The sequence below is a fragment of the Neoarius graeffei genome, chromosome 17, assembly GCF_027579695.1.
Source record: "Neoarius graeffei isolate fNeoGra1 chromosome 17, fNeoGra1.pri, whole genome shotgun sequence".
Lineage (NCBI taxonomy): Eukaryota > Metazoa > Chordata > Actinopteri > Siluriformes > Ariidae > Neoarius > Neoarius graeffei.
This window is the reverse complement of record NC_083585.1, coordinates 23,893,684-23,911,940: the sequence shown is the minus strand read 5'-3', so window position 1 is coordinate 23,911,940 and position 18,257 is coordinate 23,893,684. Positions and strand designations below refer to the sequence as shown.

Sequence of the window (18,257 nt, the reverse complement as noted above, 5' to 3'; positions counted from 1 at the left end):
ATTCTTCACTGACCCTAATGCACAGAAGTCGGAAAGGTCTGTGTAAATTACTGCACATAAACATGGCAGGAAAACAGACTGGCACAGTAAAGGAATGGATGTGCTGCTTTCATCTAACATGAGTGGTCACTAGGGTTAGGCGAGCGAGAGAAAAAGTGTGTGCGGATGTGTCCTCACCATACTCCACTGACACAACGTGTGGAGAGAGCTCGTGGAGCAATGGTGGAACCTTGCTGCATGAATCCTCCTACAGGGAACCAGAAACTGTTCCCCAGAGAGTACTGATTAATGAGGAGACTACAGCGTCCCTTCAGGCAGGGGTGTGGGTTGTACCATTCATAAGGGGTCAGCCTGAACTCCAGGAGAGAGAGATACAGAGGGAAGGGGGGGAAAAAAAAAAGTCAGGAACAGGAAAAGAAACAGGAACGTTAACAATTGACAAAGCATAAAGTTACTTATAGTCCCTGGTGGGTTTGCAACCTGTTTTTTAAGCCCCAGCAGAGGAGTGTGAAGTACATATGCTTGCCTAAGATCGATGGTGAAATAATGACCTTCTGAGAACGTACTGCTGAGAAAAGTACACCACTGAGTCTCTCCAAGTGACAGGACTGCGACTTGCATTACAGTGAAAACATCTATGTTATTTGTATTAGGTGACACACACACACACACACAGTGCCCTCCACAATTATTGGCACCCCTGGTTGTGTTAAAAGCCTTAAAATAAATTCGATTTTTATTGCAGAAGCATAATCTCACACTGAAAAGTGTAGAAAAATGTAACCCTTAAGTCAAGTGAATTAAAAAAATATATCCCTGACTAAGAAATAATTATTTTTCATAAAATCACCTGTTCCAAAATTATTGGCACCCATAACAATTCCTAGAAAATAAATGTAATTGAAGCATTTCTGTTATTTCTACTGTAGTTTAGAAAGTTGATCAGAGTATCTCGGAACCTTTAATTAGCAATTCATCACATCCTGTTTCCCTGGGGTATAAATATGATGTGACACAGAGGCCTATTTCTCTTATCCACTCTTCAACGTGGGAAAGACAAGAGAACACACCGTTCAAGTAAGGCAGATGTGTGTCGACCTTCATAAGTCAGGCAGTGGCTACAAGAAAATAGCCGCTCACCTACACCTGCCCATATCTACAGTCAGAGGAATCATCAAGAAGTTTAAAACAACTGGAACAGTGGCAAACAAGCCTGGACGAGGATGCAAGTTTATCTTGCCACCACGCACAGTGAGGAGGATGGGAAGAGAAGTAAAAAGTTCTCCAAAGCTCACTGTTAGAGAATTGCATCAAAGAGTAGCATCTTGGGGTCACAAAGTCTCCATATCAACCATCAGGCGCTATCTACATGCCAGCAAGCTGTTTGGGGGGCATGCACGGAAAAAGCCTTTTCTCACTTACAAGCATAAACGTAAACATCTGGAGTTCGCTAAGCGGTACTGGGACTTCAACTGGGACCGTGTGCTTTGGTCAGATGAGACCAAGATAGAGCTTTTTGGCAACAAACACTCGAATACATCATAAAAGATGAGTATGCGGAAAAGCACCTCATGCCCACTGTGAAGTATGGGGGAGGATCGGTGATGCTGTGGGCCTGTTTCTCTTCCAAAGGCCCCAGGAACCTTGTTAGGGTGCATGGAATCATGAACTCTTTGAAACACCAGGACATTTTAAATCAAAATCTGGTGGCCTCTGCCCGAAAGCTGAAGATGGGTCGTCACTGGGTCTTTCAGCAAGATAATGACCCTAAACATGTGGCCAAATCTACACAAAAATGGTTCACCAGACACAAAATCAAGCTCCTCCCATGGCCATCTCAGTCCCCAGACCTTAACCCAATTGAAAACCTGTGGGGTGAGCTGAAGAGAAGAGTGCATGGGAGAGGACCCAGGACTCTGTACGATTTAGAGAGATTGTGCAAAGAGGAATGGTCGAAGATCCCTCTCTCTGTATTCTCCCATCTTGTGAAATGTTATAGGAGAATATTAAGTGCTGTCTTGTTGGCAAAAGGGGGTTATACAAAGTATTAACATCAGGGGTGCCAGTAATTGTGGCACACATGATTTCATGTAAAATAATTATTTCTTAATGTGGGATTTTTTTTCCCACTGAATAAATGCACTTGAATTAAAGGTTGGATTTTTCTCTTTTTTTTGCATTGTTGTCCTATATTATTTTTGTTTGTGAATGTGTCTATATAATAAAAAGAAAAATCACACATTGGCTTGAAGATATGAAGTTTATCTTCTCTTGTTGAAAAACTTGCATTTTTCATATGAAATACATCACAGATCTGAGTGATATATTTAACTAATATTGTCTGGCTTTGAGTGGTATATCAGATATATTCCATTCAGCTAGCATGATACTGAATGAGTCAAAGATGAGGAGCTGAATGGAATATATCTGATGTACCATGAAAAAAGCCATTCTTCCTCTTCTTCTTATTATTATACATACATACATACATATATACACACTCTCTTTTCCAGTTTTTTGATGTCCATTGGTATGTTTCTCTCTTGCAAACAGAGGGGAACTATCAGGGCCTTCTAAGCCTTCAAAGAAGGCCCAACATATCAGCATTCCAAAGGTTATATTTAATTGCTTTTATTCTTTCATAATTACATTATAATTATTCTCTTCTATTTTTGGCCTCATTTTCTATCAAATTTGCTTCAGAAATGAAAGGGTGATTGTCCTGAAAACATTAAAATTGAGTTATTCAATGAGATTGTTTTGTTTGTTGTCTCGAGGCTGAGAAGAGTTTAGAGCTGCTCACTCATTGGTTAGGACTTCATTACCGGGACAGAAGGCCATGGCAGTGTATGTTTATGTAGGAAGTGACAGATGAATTAACCAATCACATTTTTATTTCTAGTGGGAGGGACCAACATTTATCACACTCAGTCTTCTCAAAGGCCAACGTGAGCTTAACCATGAGTCAGTGCAGTCAGCGCAGCAGTGCAGTCACCTTCCAGCCGGTGTAGCATTCATCAGTAGTGTTAGTGAATGCTAATAAAGCCGTCAAACCAGTGCTATTGACAGCAAGTTGCACAGGCTAACGACAGAGAAACGAAGATTTTTATCTCCAGACTCTTCTTCCACACACACTCGCTACAGTATTTTTCCACTCAGACTTAAGTATTCATTTCCCTGTGTAATTTACTGAGTTACTTTTACTGTAAAATCAACATCGACAACTACACACAACGGAGCGACCTGGCAGCCTGCCACTAATCCCTTACAAAATCCTTTGCCCTGTTGCTTTTTTGGTGTCTGCAACACATTGCAAAAAAGTTGGGCATGTTTACAACTGTATTACATCACCTGTTTTTTCTTGAACAACATTCAGGAAGCATTTGGAAACTGAAGACACTCATTACTGAAATTTTGAATGTGAAATTCTTTCCCATTCTCGCTTGATATACGACTTCAGTTACTCAGCAGTCGGGTTTCTCTGTTGATGCATTTTTCATGAGAGAGGGCCGAGGACCCTGGATGATCTGGAAAGACTGTGTAAAGAGGAACAGTCTCAGATGCCCTGCTCTGTATCTCCAACCTTATAAACTGTTATAAGAGAGACTCAGTGCTGTTTTACTGGCAAAGGGACGGTGTACAAAGGATTAAATGCAGGGGTGCCAATAATAGTGACGTGTTTTTGTTGAAAATAATTATTTCTTGATGAGGGATTTGTTTTCCTCTGAATAAATTTATTTTAATTAAAGGTGGTTGTTTTTTCCTCACTTTTTCAGTGTGAGATGAAGCTGCTTCACCAGAAGGTGGATTTTTTTCTAACCCTTTTTACTAATATTTACAAGGGGTGCCAATAATTGTGGAGGGCACTGTGTATATGTTATATATATATATATAAAATCTCATTATCTCTAGCCGCTTTATCCTGTTCTACAGGGTCGCAGGCAAGCTGGAGCCTATCCCAGCTGACTACGGGCGAAAGGCGGGGTACACCATGGACAAGTCGCCAGGTCATCACAGGGCTGACACATAGACACAGACAACCATTCACACTCACATTCACACCTACGGTCAATTTAGAGTCACCAGTTAACCTAACCTGCATGTCTTTGGACTGTGGGGGAAACCGGAGCACCCGGAGGAAACCCACGCGGACACGGGGAGAACATGCAAACTCCGCACAGAAAGGCCCTCGCCGGCCCCGGGGCTCGAACCCGGACCTTCTTGCTGTGAGGCGACAGCGCTAACCACTACACCACCGTGCCACACCATATATATATCAGTTCTGTAGTATAACAGGAATAAACTCTAAGAGCTGTAACAACTCTGTCTGGGGAAAAAACTATAATCCTCCCACTATTCTTGTAAAACGTATCCTGGTCAAACGTAGCCAAGAAAGAATGAACCCAAATCACGCAATTGCATCCAAGAAGAAAATCTCATAACAGACCAACAATGTGTCAAATCCAATGCAAAATACTTACAATAAGACAATACACGGCACACATTCTTTCATTCTTTCTTTTATTTTTCAGAAGGAATATCAGATCCTCTGCATGTCTGAGTGTGGAGCTGGGTATTTACCTGGCTACTAGGAAGAGCACACAGCTAACTGCAAGGTATGCCAGCAACATGAAGAGCCAGACGCCTGGAGAGAAGGGATCCAGGAAGGAGAAATACCCTGGTCTTCTTCCCTAAAACAGATAAAAAGATTGTGGTTCTAAACAGTTTTGCGTTGCCGAGTATGTTTTTCCGCAACTGCCAAAACATGAAAGATATATATATATATATATACATACACACACACACATTCACTGTATAAGAGCAATCATGCACTCTATCAGCTCATATACCATGAGTAGAGAAAAACAAAATGGCGGAGCGTGTTGCTGAACTAACTGAGGACGAAATAAAAACTTTACTCGAAAACAAAACCCCCAAAAATACAAAAAAAAGCAACAAAATATGGAATGAAAGTATTTGATGGTAAGAATGTACCTTTTTTAAAAATTTCAAGAATTATTTTTATCACATTTTTCACAAATTGCTCCTGTCGTTTCGCCGCTTTGTTTACATTCTAAGCAGAAATGATTTTGTCAGACGTTTTGTATCAAGTTTTTATTTATCAAATTTGCAATAAATAAAAATGCTCCGTTTCTCAAAATCCAGTGAATGTGGAGAGAATAAAACAGTTATTCCACTCAATCTCGTTGTACATGAGCTGATAGCCAATGAGGTGCACAGCTCCGAGTTGGCTATAAGCCATGTATGACAAGATTGAGTGGAATAACTGTTTATGGTAACACCTGAATAAGTACAGTAAGTGTTCTATCAATCAGGATGTCATTAGAAATGTCACCTGTACATCGTTCCATGGAAAAGATTATGAGTTCGAGCATGACATTACTGCTAAATCTGAACTAAAATCCGAAATGACACTCAGCCTAAAATACACTCACTGGCCACTTTCTTCAGAGCACCCATACGGTACATACACCTGCTGTTTTATTTGATGCCGTTCTCTAATCAGCCGATCCCTTGACTGCAGCACAATATGTCAAATCATACAGATACAAATCAAGAGCTTCAGTTAATGTTCACAATGTTCAAACATCTGAATGGGAAAATTGTGATCTCACAGTGTGACTTTCTTTCACTGTGGCGTGGGTGTTGGTTTGAGCCAGATGGACTGGTTTGAGTATTTCAGAAACCGCTGATCTCCTGAGGTTCACACACACACACACACACACACACACACACACACACACACACACACACACACACACACACACACACCAGTCTCGAGTTTACACAGAATGGTGCAAAAACCAAAAAAACACTGAGTGAGTGAGTGAGTGAGCGAGCGACAGTTCTGTGGGTGGAAACAAACACCTTGTTGATAAGAGAGGTCAGAGGAAAATGGACAGATTGGTTCGAGCTTTTTTGCCAGGAAGGATATAGCAACTCATAGCAACTCTTTACAACCGTGGTGAGCAGAAAAGCATCTCAGCATGCAACAGCAGAAGACCACATTGGGTTCCGCTCCTGCCAACCAAGAACAGGAATCTTAGAATCAAGAACAAGTTCCTATTAAAGTGGCCAGTGAGTACAGTAGATATGCCCGCCAGAGCACCAACAGTAATATTAAGCATGTGATATGGTACGGAAGAGATCACACAATAAAGCATCTAAAAATGGTGTGTGTTGTTATTTCTAATATCAAGATCGTCTGATAGTGGATCGCAAGTTGGACATGGTTTATTGCCATCGTATCATTAGCATATTACAAATCATTTTTCATCATATATATGCGAACTAGAGTACATTTTTCAAAATAGTCAAGGACACACATCATCAAGGAACGCATTCTCAACAAGGCTGGAAACTGGAAGTCTCTCCACTGTGCAGATTTAAAGGCATGGATATGGCAATAAAATGCTGTGGACACAAGAAAGGGACATAAGCTGCCATTGCGGCAAACATAATAGCAGCCATCCTATCAAGTAATAAGAGTAAAATGCTTTTTTTTTTTTTTAATTATTTTATATTCTTAGATATAAACTATCATGACAAATTATGACAGCATATGACTGTTATACTTTTATGGCATGGCCTTAAGACACCAAGCTCCATGAAATGTTCCCATGGAAAGTACAGTGTTATTATAATTATTATTATTCTCATCTCATCTCATTATCTCTAGCCGCTTTATCCTGTTCTACAGGGTCGCAGGCAAGCTGGAGCCTATCCCAGCTGACTACGGGCGAAAGGCGGGGTACACCCTGGACAAGTCGCCAGGTCATCACAGGGCTGACACATAGACACAGACAACCATTCACACTCACATTCACACCTACGCTCAATTTAGAGTCACCAGTTAACCTAACCTGCATGTCTTTGGACTGTGGGGGAAACCGGAGCACCCGGAGGAAACCCACGCGGACACGGGGAGAACATGCAAACTCCGCACAGAAAGGCCCTCGCCGGCCACGGGGCTCGAACCCGGACCTTCTTGCTGTGAGGCGACAGCGCTAACCACTACACCACCGTGCCGCCATTATTATTATTATTGTTCTCTCTCTCAGTCCTTGAATGAAAAAAAACCCCCTAATTTTGTGCACAACATTAAACAGAAAAGGAAGAAAGCTTACATACAATCATCAGAACCAATTAGCCAGACTGTTCCACAGGTGAACATACAATCAGAAGCGACAACAATTCAACCGCATCTCATCGCTGAGGTAGTTACTGTCCAAGAAACCACAATCTAATTTCTCTCGACGCCTTGGAGATGTGGCTGGAAAAGCACAGGCGGTTGAAAGCATAAACAAGAAACCTTCAGCCTGTAATATCATTAGCAGCCATTTCGAAAGTTCCAGAGCCTCGAGCATGAAAATGTTCTCTATAAATGTTCATAAGGAGTAGGAAGACAGGATGGAATAATTAAACACTTCCCATGTTAATATAATTGAGTGATAAGTGTTGAGTTAGTAAGTGCTGAGATAGTGAAAGCAGTAATTATGCCTGCGAGTACTTTGCGTATACAAGCCGAGCACGGTTATATGCGTCAGTGATCGCTCTTGCTGTAGCAGTATTAAATAGCTACATTAAAGCATGGAGGAATGAACTAAAGGCAGTGTAATGTGCCAGCGCACACTTTTATTGTGTTACGCAGCACCGAGGGAGCTCGCGTATGTCTGTTGACTGAAGTTCAGCACTGCGAGTGGCAATCTGCTGCGAACAGCAATCTGCTATGAGCGAAAAGAAAACGCTTTGTTTACAGCCCTTGCGCGAAACTCGGGTTTTAGTTTACACAAAGGCATAATCAACACAGCGCAGCAGCACTGCAGCAGCAGGAGCCAGCTGGAATGGGTGGTGAAAAGAAAGAAAGAAAGCAACCAAGTGGTGCGTGTTGCTCATGTGCATGTGCCCTGATCCTCGTGTTTGTGGGTGATGAGCACTCGGCTCTCAACAGCGCTTAAACACCGACTTTGAGATCAGAACACATGGGGACTCAGAACTAAGAATGATAGGAACTTTGTCGCCAAATTCTGGCCAACAAAATGGCAGTCGCGAGCAAATTCGCAGCCGCTCTCTCCTCTCAGATAAGTTTGTTATGTGGCGCTTTGTACTTCGGCTGCACGTGCTGGAGATGCAAAGCCGAGTTTCTTTTTGTGACACCGCAGAAAATGTCTTCTCCTGATATGATAAGCGCTGGCTTTTTATGTCACAACAAACGCCTGCACCAGCGTCAGCTGTGTGAGGCAGGGATGATGATGATGATGATGATGATGATGATGGTGTGTTTAACGCTCAACTAGTCTTCCATCAGGAGCTCATACAAGGCTCCAGATTTTGTCGACGGATTAGGAGATTATAGATATATAGTGCTCAGCGTAAATGAGTGCACCCCCTTTGAAAAGTAACATTTGAAACAATATCTCAATGAACACAAACAATTTCCAAAATGTTGACAAGACAAAGTTTAATATAAACATCTGTTTAACTTATAACGTGAAAGTAAAGTTAATAATATAACTTAGATTACACATTTTTCAGTTTTACTCAAATTAGGGTGGTGCAAAAATGAGTACACCCCACAACAAAAACTACTACATCTAGTACTTTGTATGGCCTCCATGATTTTTAATGACAGTACCAAGTCTTCTAGGCATGGAATGAACAAGTTGGTGACATTTTGCAACATCAATCTTTTTCCATTCTTCAACAATGACCTCTTTTAGTGACTGGATGCTGGATGGAGAGTGATGCTCAACTTGTCTCTTCAGAATTCCCCATAGGTGTTCGATTGGGTTCAGATCAGGAGACATACTTGGCCACTGAATCACTTTCACCCTGTTCTTCTTCAGAAATCCAACAGTGGCCTTAGATGTGTGTTTAGTCATGTTGGAAAAGTGCATGACGACCAAGGGCATGGAGTGATGGTAGCATCTTCTCCTTCAGTATGGCGCAATACATCTATGAATTCATGATGGCATCAATGAAATGCAGCTCCCCGACACCAGCAGCACTCATGCAGCCCCACATAAGGACGCTGCCACCACCATGTTTCACTGTAGGCACCAGGCATTTTTCTTTGTATTCCTCACCTTTGCGACGCCATACAGTTTTGAAGCCATCAGTTCCAAAAACATTTATCTTGGTCTCATCACTCCAGAGTATAGAGTCCCAGTAGTCTTCATCTTTGTCAGCATGGGCCCTGGCAAACTCTAGGCAGGCTTTTTTGTGCCTGGGCTTTAGGAGAAGCTTCTTTCGTGGACGGCATCCATGCATGCCATTCCTCTGCAGTGTATGCCGTATTGTGTCACGGGAAATAGTCACCCCAGTTTGGCTTTCTACTTCTTTAGGTAACTGCAGTGAACTTGCATGCCGATTTTCTTCAACCCTTCTCATCAGAAGACGCTCCTGTCGAGGTGTTAACTTCCATGGACGACCTGGACGTCTCTGTGAGATGGTTGCAGTTCCATCTTTCTTAAATTTTTGTACCACTTTTGCTACAGGATTCTGAGTGACAAGTAAAGCTTTGCTGATCTTCTTGTAGCCTTCACCTTTGTGGTGTAAAGAAATTATTTTCTTTGGGGAATTCTGAAGAGACAAGTTGAGCATCACTCTCCATCCAGCATCCAGTCACTAAAAGAGGTCATTGTTGAAGAATGGAAAAAGATTGATGTTGCAAAATGTCGCCAACTTGTTCATTCCATGCCTAGAAGACTTGGTGCTGTCATTAAAAATCATGGAGGCCATACAAAGTACTAGATGGAGTAGTTTTTGTTGTGGGGTGTACTCATTTTTGCACCACCCTAATTTGAGTAAAACTGAAAAATGTGTAATCTAAGTTATATTATTAACCTGACTTTTTCCCGTTATAAGTTAAACAGATGTTATATTAAACTTTGTCTGTTCAACATTTTGGAAATTGTTTGTGTTCATTGAGATATTGTTTAAAATGTTTCTTTTCAAAGGGGGTGTACTCATTTACGCTCAGCACTGTACGTATAGCCAAGACTGTTTTATTAAATGACAAAAAGGTCACAGGATAGATCTTATCTCTTACGCGCTAAGACAAACAGTTACAGTCAGGAATAGCTGTGAAACACTGTTGTGGCTCCTGAGAATAAATGTTCGCCTACTCTTCGTGCAGTAGGAGTTAGAGCTTTCTTTCTCTCTCTCACACACACATTCATGCATGCAATCCATCAGGAAAGCTGCTTTTCCCTCCTTCAGGGACAGTTCACGATTCTGCCATCGCTCCCTGTGCAACTCTGTAATTAACACATTGTGCTAATTAGTCATTTATTTATTCACCCACATCCTATACTTCACCCTCCTACAGTCTCCCCTGGAGAGGCTTCACTGTACCTCACACAAGTTGCAGCAGGAACAGGATAATTAACCCGAACGTGCTGCTCAGATCACACTTTATATGCCTGCTGCAGTTTTCCTAATTATTTTCGAGTAATTCGATCATGCTAATCGCACCCCTAAATACCCAAAGTTCAGATTGTTCTGACCTACTAGCAACGAGCTGAAATTTAAAAAAAAAACACCAAAAAACAAATATGTGTTTACAGAAAATATGAATCCAAAGACTGATTTTCACTTCCTCTTTTGAACTTAATGTGTGAAGAAGTTTTGGGTGTCTTCAGGTTTTGGATGCTATTCGAGTTTCGACCACATCCTTGTTGAATTCCTAATTCTGATTGGTCGGAATTAATTAGGTGTTGATTAATTTTCAGCTTGTCATAGGAGTTCAGCACTAGTGCAAACCACAGGTTTATATTAATGCATTCATTCTAATGCATTAATGCAGGCTTGTAGTACTCAAATCTGACTCGTGACTTGACTTGGACTTGTAAATTGGAGACGAGGACTCGGATTTTTTCTTTATTTTTTGTAACATGCCATAATAATTTGGCATAAGATATTTATATCCAGGTGGCACGGTGGTGTAGTGGTTAGCGCTGTCGCCTCACAGCAAGAAGGTCTGGGTTCGAGCCCCGTGGCCGGCGAGGGCCTTTCTGTGCGGAGTTTGCATGTTCTCCCCGTGTCCGCGTGGGTTTCCTCCGGGTGCTCCGGTTTCCCCCACAGTCCAAAGACATGCAGGTTAGGTTAACTGGTGACTCTAACTTGACCGTAGGTGTGAATGTGAGTGTGAATGGTTGTCTGTGTCTATGTGTCAGCCCTGTGATGACCTGGCGACTTGTCCAGGGTGTACCCCACCTTTCGCCTGTAGTCAGCTGGGATAGGCTCCAGCTTGCCTGCGACCCTGTAGAAGGATAAAGCGGCTAGAGATAATGAGATGAGATGAGACTAATTCCATGCAAGAGAATGCACATTCACCTGTTCACACGTCATGTTCAGGAACAAACTAACATTAATGGCGCTAAAACGCCTGGAGAGACGTCGCTAGGATTGTCCGCTTTGCTTATACAGACTTCTCGTGCAGTGGGAAAAAATGCACTGCTATGTGTTCCATATGTAGAAGAACTATCGAAGGGACGACCTCGAACTTCAATCGTCATTTGGTAAGACTCCACCCAGAGAAGGAAGTGACACGCTGTGTTCATTGCTCTGTTGATAGTGGGTGGGGCTTGCTGAGCGATGAACTAGCTAGTGTTAACCCTCTCTCATGTTATTTGCCCTGTTGATAGTGGGCGGGGCTTGCTGAGCGATGAACAAGCTTTTTATCTGTAGCCTGTTAACTAAAATGTGGCAGTCGAGCAGTAACGTTAGTCCAACACAGTAGCAGAGACGCTTTCACATAAAGGCAGTGACAGCCACCGTCAAATGGGGCGGTTGGAGTCTTGTTCTCAGACTCGACTTGGATCAGTAGTGGACTCGACTCGGACTTGAACACCGGGAACTCGAGACTGGACTTGGACTCGAGGTTTAGTGACTCGACTACAACACTGCATTAATGTGGGACAAGTGAAACCAGCCATCTTTCTCAACTCCTGCTCATGTGTCACGGGATGGCAGAACACACTCATGGGAAAGTGCTATCTGCCCTCTTCTGCATACATGAACTTACAGATGACCAGAACTGGCTACTATTGCTGTGACTGACAGCTGATAGAGACGATACCGTCCCTTCCACTCGCACAACAGCCAATTTTGCTCCCTTGGACTCATGGGCATGTATGGCTTTGGGGCGATTACTTTTATTTGAAAAATTTCCCATGGTGGAAAACTTTTCAACTGTTGCAATGACCAGACACTCTAGCACCATAAAATATTTTTAATAATAAACTTTTCCTGACAGAAAGCTATGATTATACTGGTTTCTTCACCATACAAGTCCCTGTGAATTGATGTTTTTTTTTATCTTAAAAAAGGTGTTAGAATGAGTGCTAGAATATAAACCTGTGATTTGAATAACAGCGAGCGTTACTGTCAGAGCTGCTATTAAAGAGCAATCAGGTTCAAGAATTCAACAATGCTGTGGTGTAAATGTCCGAAAACTGTAACACTTCTTTAATTGATCGGAGATACTCCCCCCCCCAAAAAAAATGCATGTAAATTATATCATGATGGGCCATTTTCAAACCAGTTGTTCTTTCTTTCTTTCTTTCTTGCTATATTTAACAGTTATTCCACGAAAGTGAGTCGTACATGGGCTGGTCGCCGACGAGGTGCGTAGCACTGAGTTGTCTATAAGCCATGTATGACGAGATTGAGTGGAATAACTGTTTTATTCTCTCCACCTTCACTGAATTTTAAGAAACAGAGCATTTTTATTTTTAGCAAATTTGAGAAATAAAAACTTGATACAAAACGTCCGACAAAATCATTTCCGCTTAGAATGTAAACAAACCGGCGAAATGACAGGAGCAATTTGTGGAAAATGCAATAATAAAAATAAAAATAATTCTTGAAAAATTAAAAAAGGTACGTTCTTACCATCAAATACTTTCATTCCATATTTTGTTGCTTTTTTTGTAATTTTTGGGGTTTTGTTTTCGAGAAGTTTTTATTTTGTCCTCCGTTGGTTCAGCAACACGCGCCGCCATTTTGTTTTTCTCTACCCACAGTATATGAGCTGATAGCCTTGTAGTAGAGTAGCCAATCAGAGCATGCGATTGCTCATATACAGTGAATGTGGAGATTTTACACACACACACACACACACACACACACACACACACACACACACACACACACACACACAGTACTGTGCAAGTCTTAGACACCCTATATTTTTTCCATACAAACTTTGTTATAGATTTATATTTTATGACTTCTACATTATCGAGTCAGTACAAAAACATTTTAGGGTTCCAAACGTATCTAAGCAGCATATTCCATAAGAGAGCACTTTCCAGATTAAAAAAAGAAAACATAATGAAGACTGCTGGGGGTTTTGGTGCAAAATGAAGATGCGAGTGTGACAGTGAAAGTGTCCAGAAGAACTGTGGCTGGTTCTGGAAGATGCTCAGTAAAACCTACAGCTCATTTCCTTATCAAACTGCACTCACTGTACCTGAGACTACTATTTTTTTTTTTTAAGCAAAGGGTCGACTCAGAATAAATATTGACTGTCATTTATTATGGCTTACTGTTTATAGTATTATTTTTAATGTAGAAACATTTCAATTTATTATTTTTAAAAACTATTTTCAGTCTACAGCATTTCTTTACATGTACCTCCAAATTTTTGTACAGCACTGTAGGCACTGCCTAAAAGCGGAGCTCCCGATGAGTGTAAAATGTGTTGGTAAATACCAAAAATAAGCGCTGGATAAAAACCCATCAAGCTTATGTACAATGTTATGTAGGTCTTTTTTGTCGTATCTTCCATTTTATGATGCGCCAAATGTTTTCTATGGGTGAAAGATCTGGACTGCAGGCTGGCCAGTTCAGTACCCGGACCCTTCTTCTACACAGCCATGATGCTGTAACTGATGCAGTATGTGGTTTGGCATTGTCATGTTGGAAAATGCAAGGTCTTCGCTGAAAGAGACGTCGTCTGGATGGGAGCATATGTTGCTCTAGAACCTGGATATACCTTTCAACATTGATGGTGTCTTTCCAGATGTGTAAGCTGCCCATGCCACATGCACTAATGCAACCCCATACCATCAGAGATGCAGGCTTCTGAACTGAGCGCTGATAACAACTTGGGTCGTCCTTCTCCTCTTTAGTCCGAATGACACGGCGTCCCTGATTTCCATAAAGAACTTCAAATTTTGATTCGTCTGACCACAGAACAGTTTTCCACTTTGCCACAGTCCATTTTAAATGAGCCTTGGCCCAGAGAAGACGTCTGCGCTTCTGGATCATGTTTAGATACGGCTTCTTCTTTGAACTATAGAGTTTTAGCTGGCAACAGCGGATGGCACGGTGAATTGTGTTCACAGATAATGTTCTCTGGAAATATTCCTGAGCCCATTTTGTGATTTCCAATACAGAAGCATGCCTGTATGTGATGCAGTGCCGTCTAAGGGCCCGAAGATCACGGGCACCCAGTATGGTTTTCCGGCCTTGACCCTTACACACAGAGATTCTTCCAGATTCTCTGAATCTTTTGATGATATTATGCACTGTAGATGATGATATGTTCAAACTCTTTGCAATTTTACACTGTCGAACTCCTTTCTGATATTGCTCCACTATTTGTCGGCACAGAATTAGGGGGATTGGTGATCCTCTTCCCATCTTTACTTCTGAGAGCCGCTGCCACTCCAAGATGCTCTTTTTATACCCAGTCATGTTAATGACCTATTGTCAATTGACCTAATGAGTTGCAATTTGGTCCTCCAGCTGTTCCTTTTTTGTACCTTTAACTTTTCCAGCCTCTTATTGCCCCTGTCCCAACTTTTTTGAGATGTGTTGCTGTCATGAAATTTCAAATGAGCCAATATTTGGGATGAAATTTCAAAATATCTCACTTTCAACATTTGATATGTTGTCTATGTTCTATTGTGAATACAATATCAGTTTTTGAGATTTGTAAATTATTGCATTCCGTTTTTATTTACAATTTGTAGTTTGTCCCAGCTTTTTTGGAATCGGGGTTGTAAATAAAGATACAAATTTTGTTGTCTGGTGGTCAAGTCTTTATGAGATACGCTGCCTTGCACTTCTGACCGGGTATCCTGTGGTGGTACACGCGCCTTGTTTGTACATCTTGACATCGTAATGTTCGCAAAAGCCATCAAAAATCAGGTATTACCATGTTCTCTTAAGTATGGAGCTCTGCTATAAACATTACCAGCGATGGAGCAGTGCTTCAAACTTGTGGTTAACAAACTCATCTGTACTGCGCACCCAGTCTTGTGCAAAATGCTTATTATCGACAGTATAGGCAGCTTTAGAGCAGGGATTCCTACAGCCATCTCATTCAACACACTCCATTCTGTACACGCTATAACAGTGCACAGTGGGGTTGATGAAGCATCGTTCCTCAGCACGTAATTCAGGCCCCATTTTCTCCCGTCATTGATCACCTGCAAAATTTCATTTGAAGCTCAGAATAGGGAAAAAGTGGATCTGTGTAGGAATCATGGGACGCAAGATCAATAGCAATTGCATTTAGATCTAAATAAATAAGGGCCCATGCTATACGGCGTTCAGGTATTGAATGGAGCTGCAGAGCTGGATAAGAGAGAGATTTTCTAAAGACCAAAGTGAAGCAGAGGGTGCTGAAGAGAGACCGAGTCACCAAATCACTCTACAGTGTGCTCGAGCTACTTTAATCTCTTCATCTCGCCATTATTTATTTGTGTCAGACCCATCTGACATGTCGTTTCTGTCATCCCATACCTCTTTCACTGCCTTTGTTTGCTTGACTTGCTTGCTCTATCTCTGTCTTTTGCAGTTGTCCTCAATCAACATTTCTTTCTTACACACAAGAAACAAACAGCCTGATTGTGTGTGTGTGTGTGTGTGTGTGTGTGTATCCTGCAGTGCGGTACTGTGGTGCATTAGCATGCAGGACATCCTAATGATCAAGAAACAATGTAGTCTCTCAGAACTTTTACATTTATTACTGAATGGAGTCATATGCAGGGCATTACCAAGGGAAATCTTTCATCAGCTCGACAAGCCAAAGTGCTTCTTTCCTTTGCAACACACTGACTAATGTTCTCTGTCGTGTGGGAAGCAAAGTGATGGAGGCAGCGTCACCTTAGTGTCCTTACCAAATGCACTCGGTACATGATACTAATCCCCAGTGTCATGAAGGGCTTGGAGAAATCTATGACCTTCTCTCTCTCAGCTGTGATGGTCAGACCAGCCACAGCTAGATCAGCCTTCTGCAACAAACACACATACAGACACAGTTACGCACAAAAAAACAAGACACAGCGGAAATATGATGTAAATGACAAAAAGTCAAAATATCTGTGCCAAATAAATGTTTTTGCTTAAATAAACATGCTACAGTAACCTGTATTAGAGTGACTCGTGCACAGTAGGAGAACAGCAGCAGTGTTTTTTAGTGAAGGGCAGGCTGTCATGATAAATTACTTGACACAGTATCTAGGGCTATTGGGCATAGTGTGGAAGCTTAGCCTAACTAATAAAACCAAACTGAAAAGTACATCTGTGTGGGATTTTCCACTCCCAGAGGCGAGCCTGCAAGCCACCGGTGTTCTTCCGCTGCCCTCCGCTGCAGGGATAAGCGGATTGTCGAGCTCACATATTGAAAAGCGGTATCTGGACTACAGTTTGCGCTCGTTGTTTCAGCCAATAGTGTCTGGATGTTACAGAAGGGGGGAAGAAGGGCCTTGTTGACTTTGACAGATTCTTATTTATAGAAAACCAGACAATTGGGCTGCAAAGAAAACCTTGCACCATTTATTAGAACTGGGCTCAGTATACAGCCAAGGCACAGACAGAAGAAACAGAAAGCGGAAATCTGGCTTAGTGAAGATGGACCAGGAATCTGCTTTTTGCATTCATATCCTGGGACCTTCCATTTCTAGTTGAGAGTACACTGTGCACATTTTGGCTGCCGCTTCTCACCGGAGCTTTTTATTTTTATTTTTCCTTCCCTTTGTTTTTCTTTCTGTGATTGTATAGCTTGATGTTTGTTCTTTTTATGAATGTTTTATCTGCTGGTTGTGGTGTAACTCCGGACCCAGTTTTGGACATCGGTTTCCTTCAGGTCTTAGTCCGCCATAGGTGATGCCTGTACTCCTCGCTATGGACTGCAGTGAGTTCGTTGCTCTTTTAACATCAGGGTTGTTCAGCGCTCTGTGCAGCGATGCTTCTGTGCTTGGTGTGGTGTTCCGAGCGATGTTGCCCGGTGGCGTAGTGGCGACTATGCAGGCAGTGTGGGACATCCCTTTGTGCACCTTTTGGTGAGACTGTGGGTAACTACGCCATTGGAATTAGATCCTGACCCTCTTTTGGTGGACTTATTTATTTACTTATTTAATTGTAACGCGACCTTGGGTGTGAGAAAGGTACAATACAAGTTGAAATTATTATTATTATGATTACGTAGTCTTTAAGTTATTAAGCTGATATATGGAGGCATCATTTAAGAGGTCTTCCATGTCCTTTATGCTTCTCATGTGGGTAATACTGGCCTACAGGTCTCATCCCATCTAATGAACACTATAACTCACACAGAGATTCATGCTGAGAAACAAGCAACATCTTATATATATATATATATATATACACACACACACACACACACACACACACACACACACAGTTGTGATCAGAAGTTTACATACAGTGACATCAATGTCATCTTGGAGATGAATGTCATGGCAATATTTGGGCTTTCAGTAATTTCTTTGAACTGTTCTTTTTCTGTGGCAGAATGATTATACAGCATACAGCTTTAATAAAAAAAACCCACTAGAATTTGGTGCACAAGTTTTAATTTTCTTTGGGTTTTCTGAAATCAACACAGGGTCAAAATTATACATATGCTTAGATCATGAATTCAGAGGTGCTGAAACTTCCAAAATGTCTCTTATCTTGCCAAGGCCGAGGTCTCTTAACTTCCTGTTAGTGATCATGATTGACTACAGCTGGTAGCTGTATTCATAAAAGTGTTTCTTTACAGCACTCATTGGATTGACCAACACACAATACAATGGGAAAGTCCAAGGAGCTCAGTGCAGATCTGAGAAAGAGGATCGCAGATATACACAACTCCGGAATGTCTCTTGCAGCCATTTCTAAACAACTGCAAATTCCAAGATCAGTTCAAACAATTGTATGCAAGTTATTGTGAGGTGTAGTCACTTTGCCAAGCCACTTTGCATCAAGAAAACCCA

General features: G+C 41.6%; 1 protein-coding gene across 1 annotated transcript in view; it reads right to left on the bottom strand.

The window, feature by feature from the left end:
* Positions 1-18,257, bottom strand: part of grik4 (glutamate receptor, ionotropic, kainate 4) — a 645,415-nt gene that overhangs the window by 34,123 nt on the left and 593,035 nt on the right. The window contains exons 12-14 of the mRNA XM_060943850.1: positions 16,158-16,271; positions 4,582-4,691; positions 178-351 (exon numbers count right to left, since the gene is read on the bottom strand). Coding sequence (XP_060799833.1) covers positions 178-351; positions 4,582-4,691; positions 16,158-16,271 — 398 coding nt within the window. The remainder of the gene's footprint in view (positions 1-177; positions 352-4,581; positions 4,692-16,157; positions 16,272-18,257) is intronic.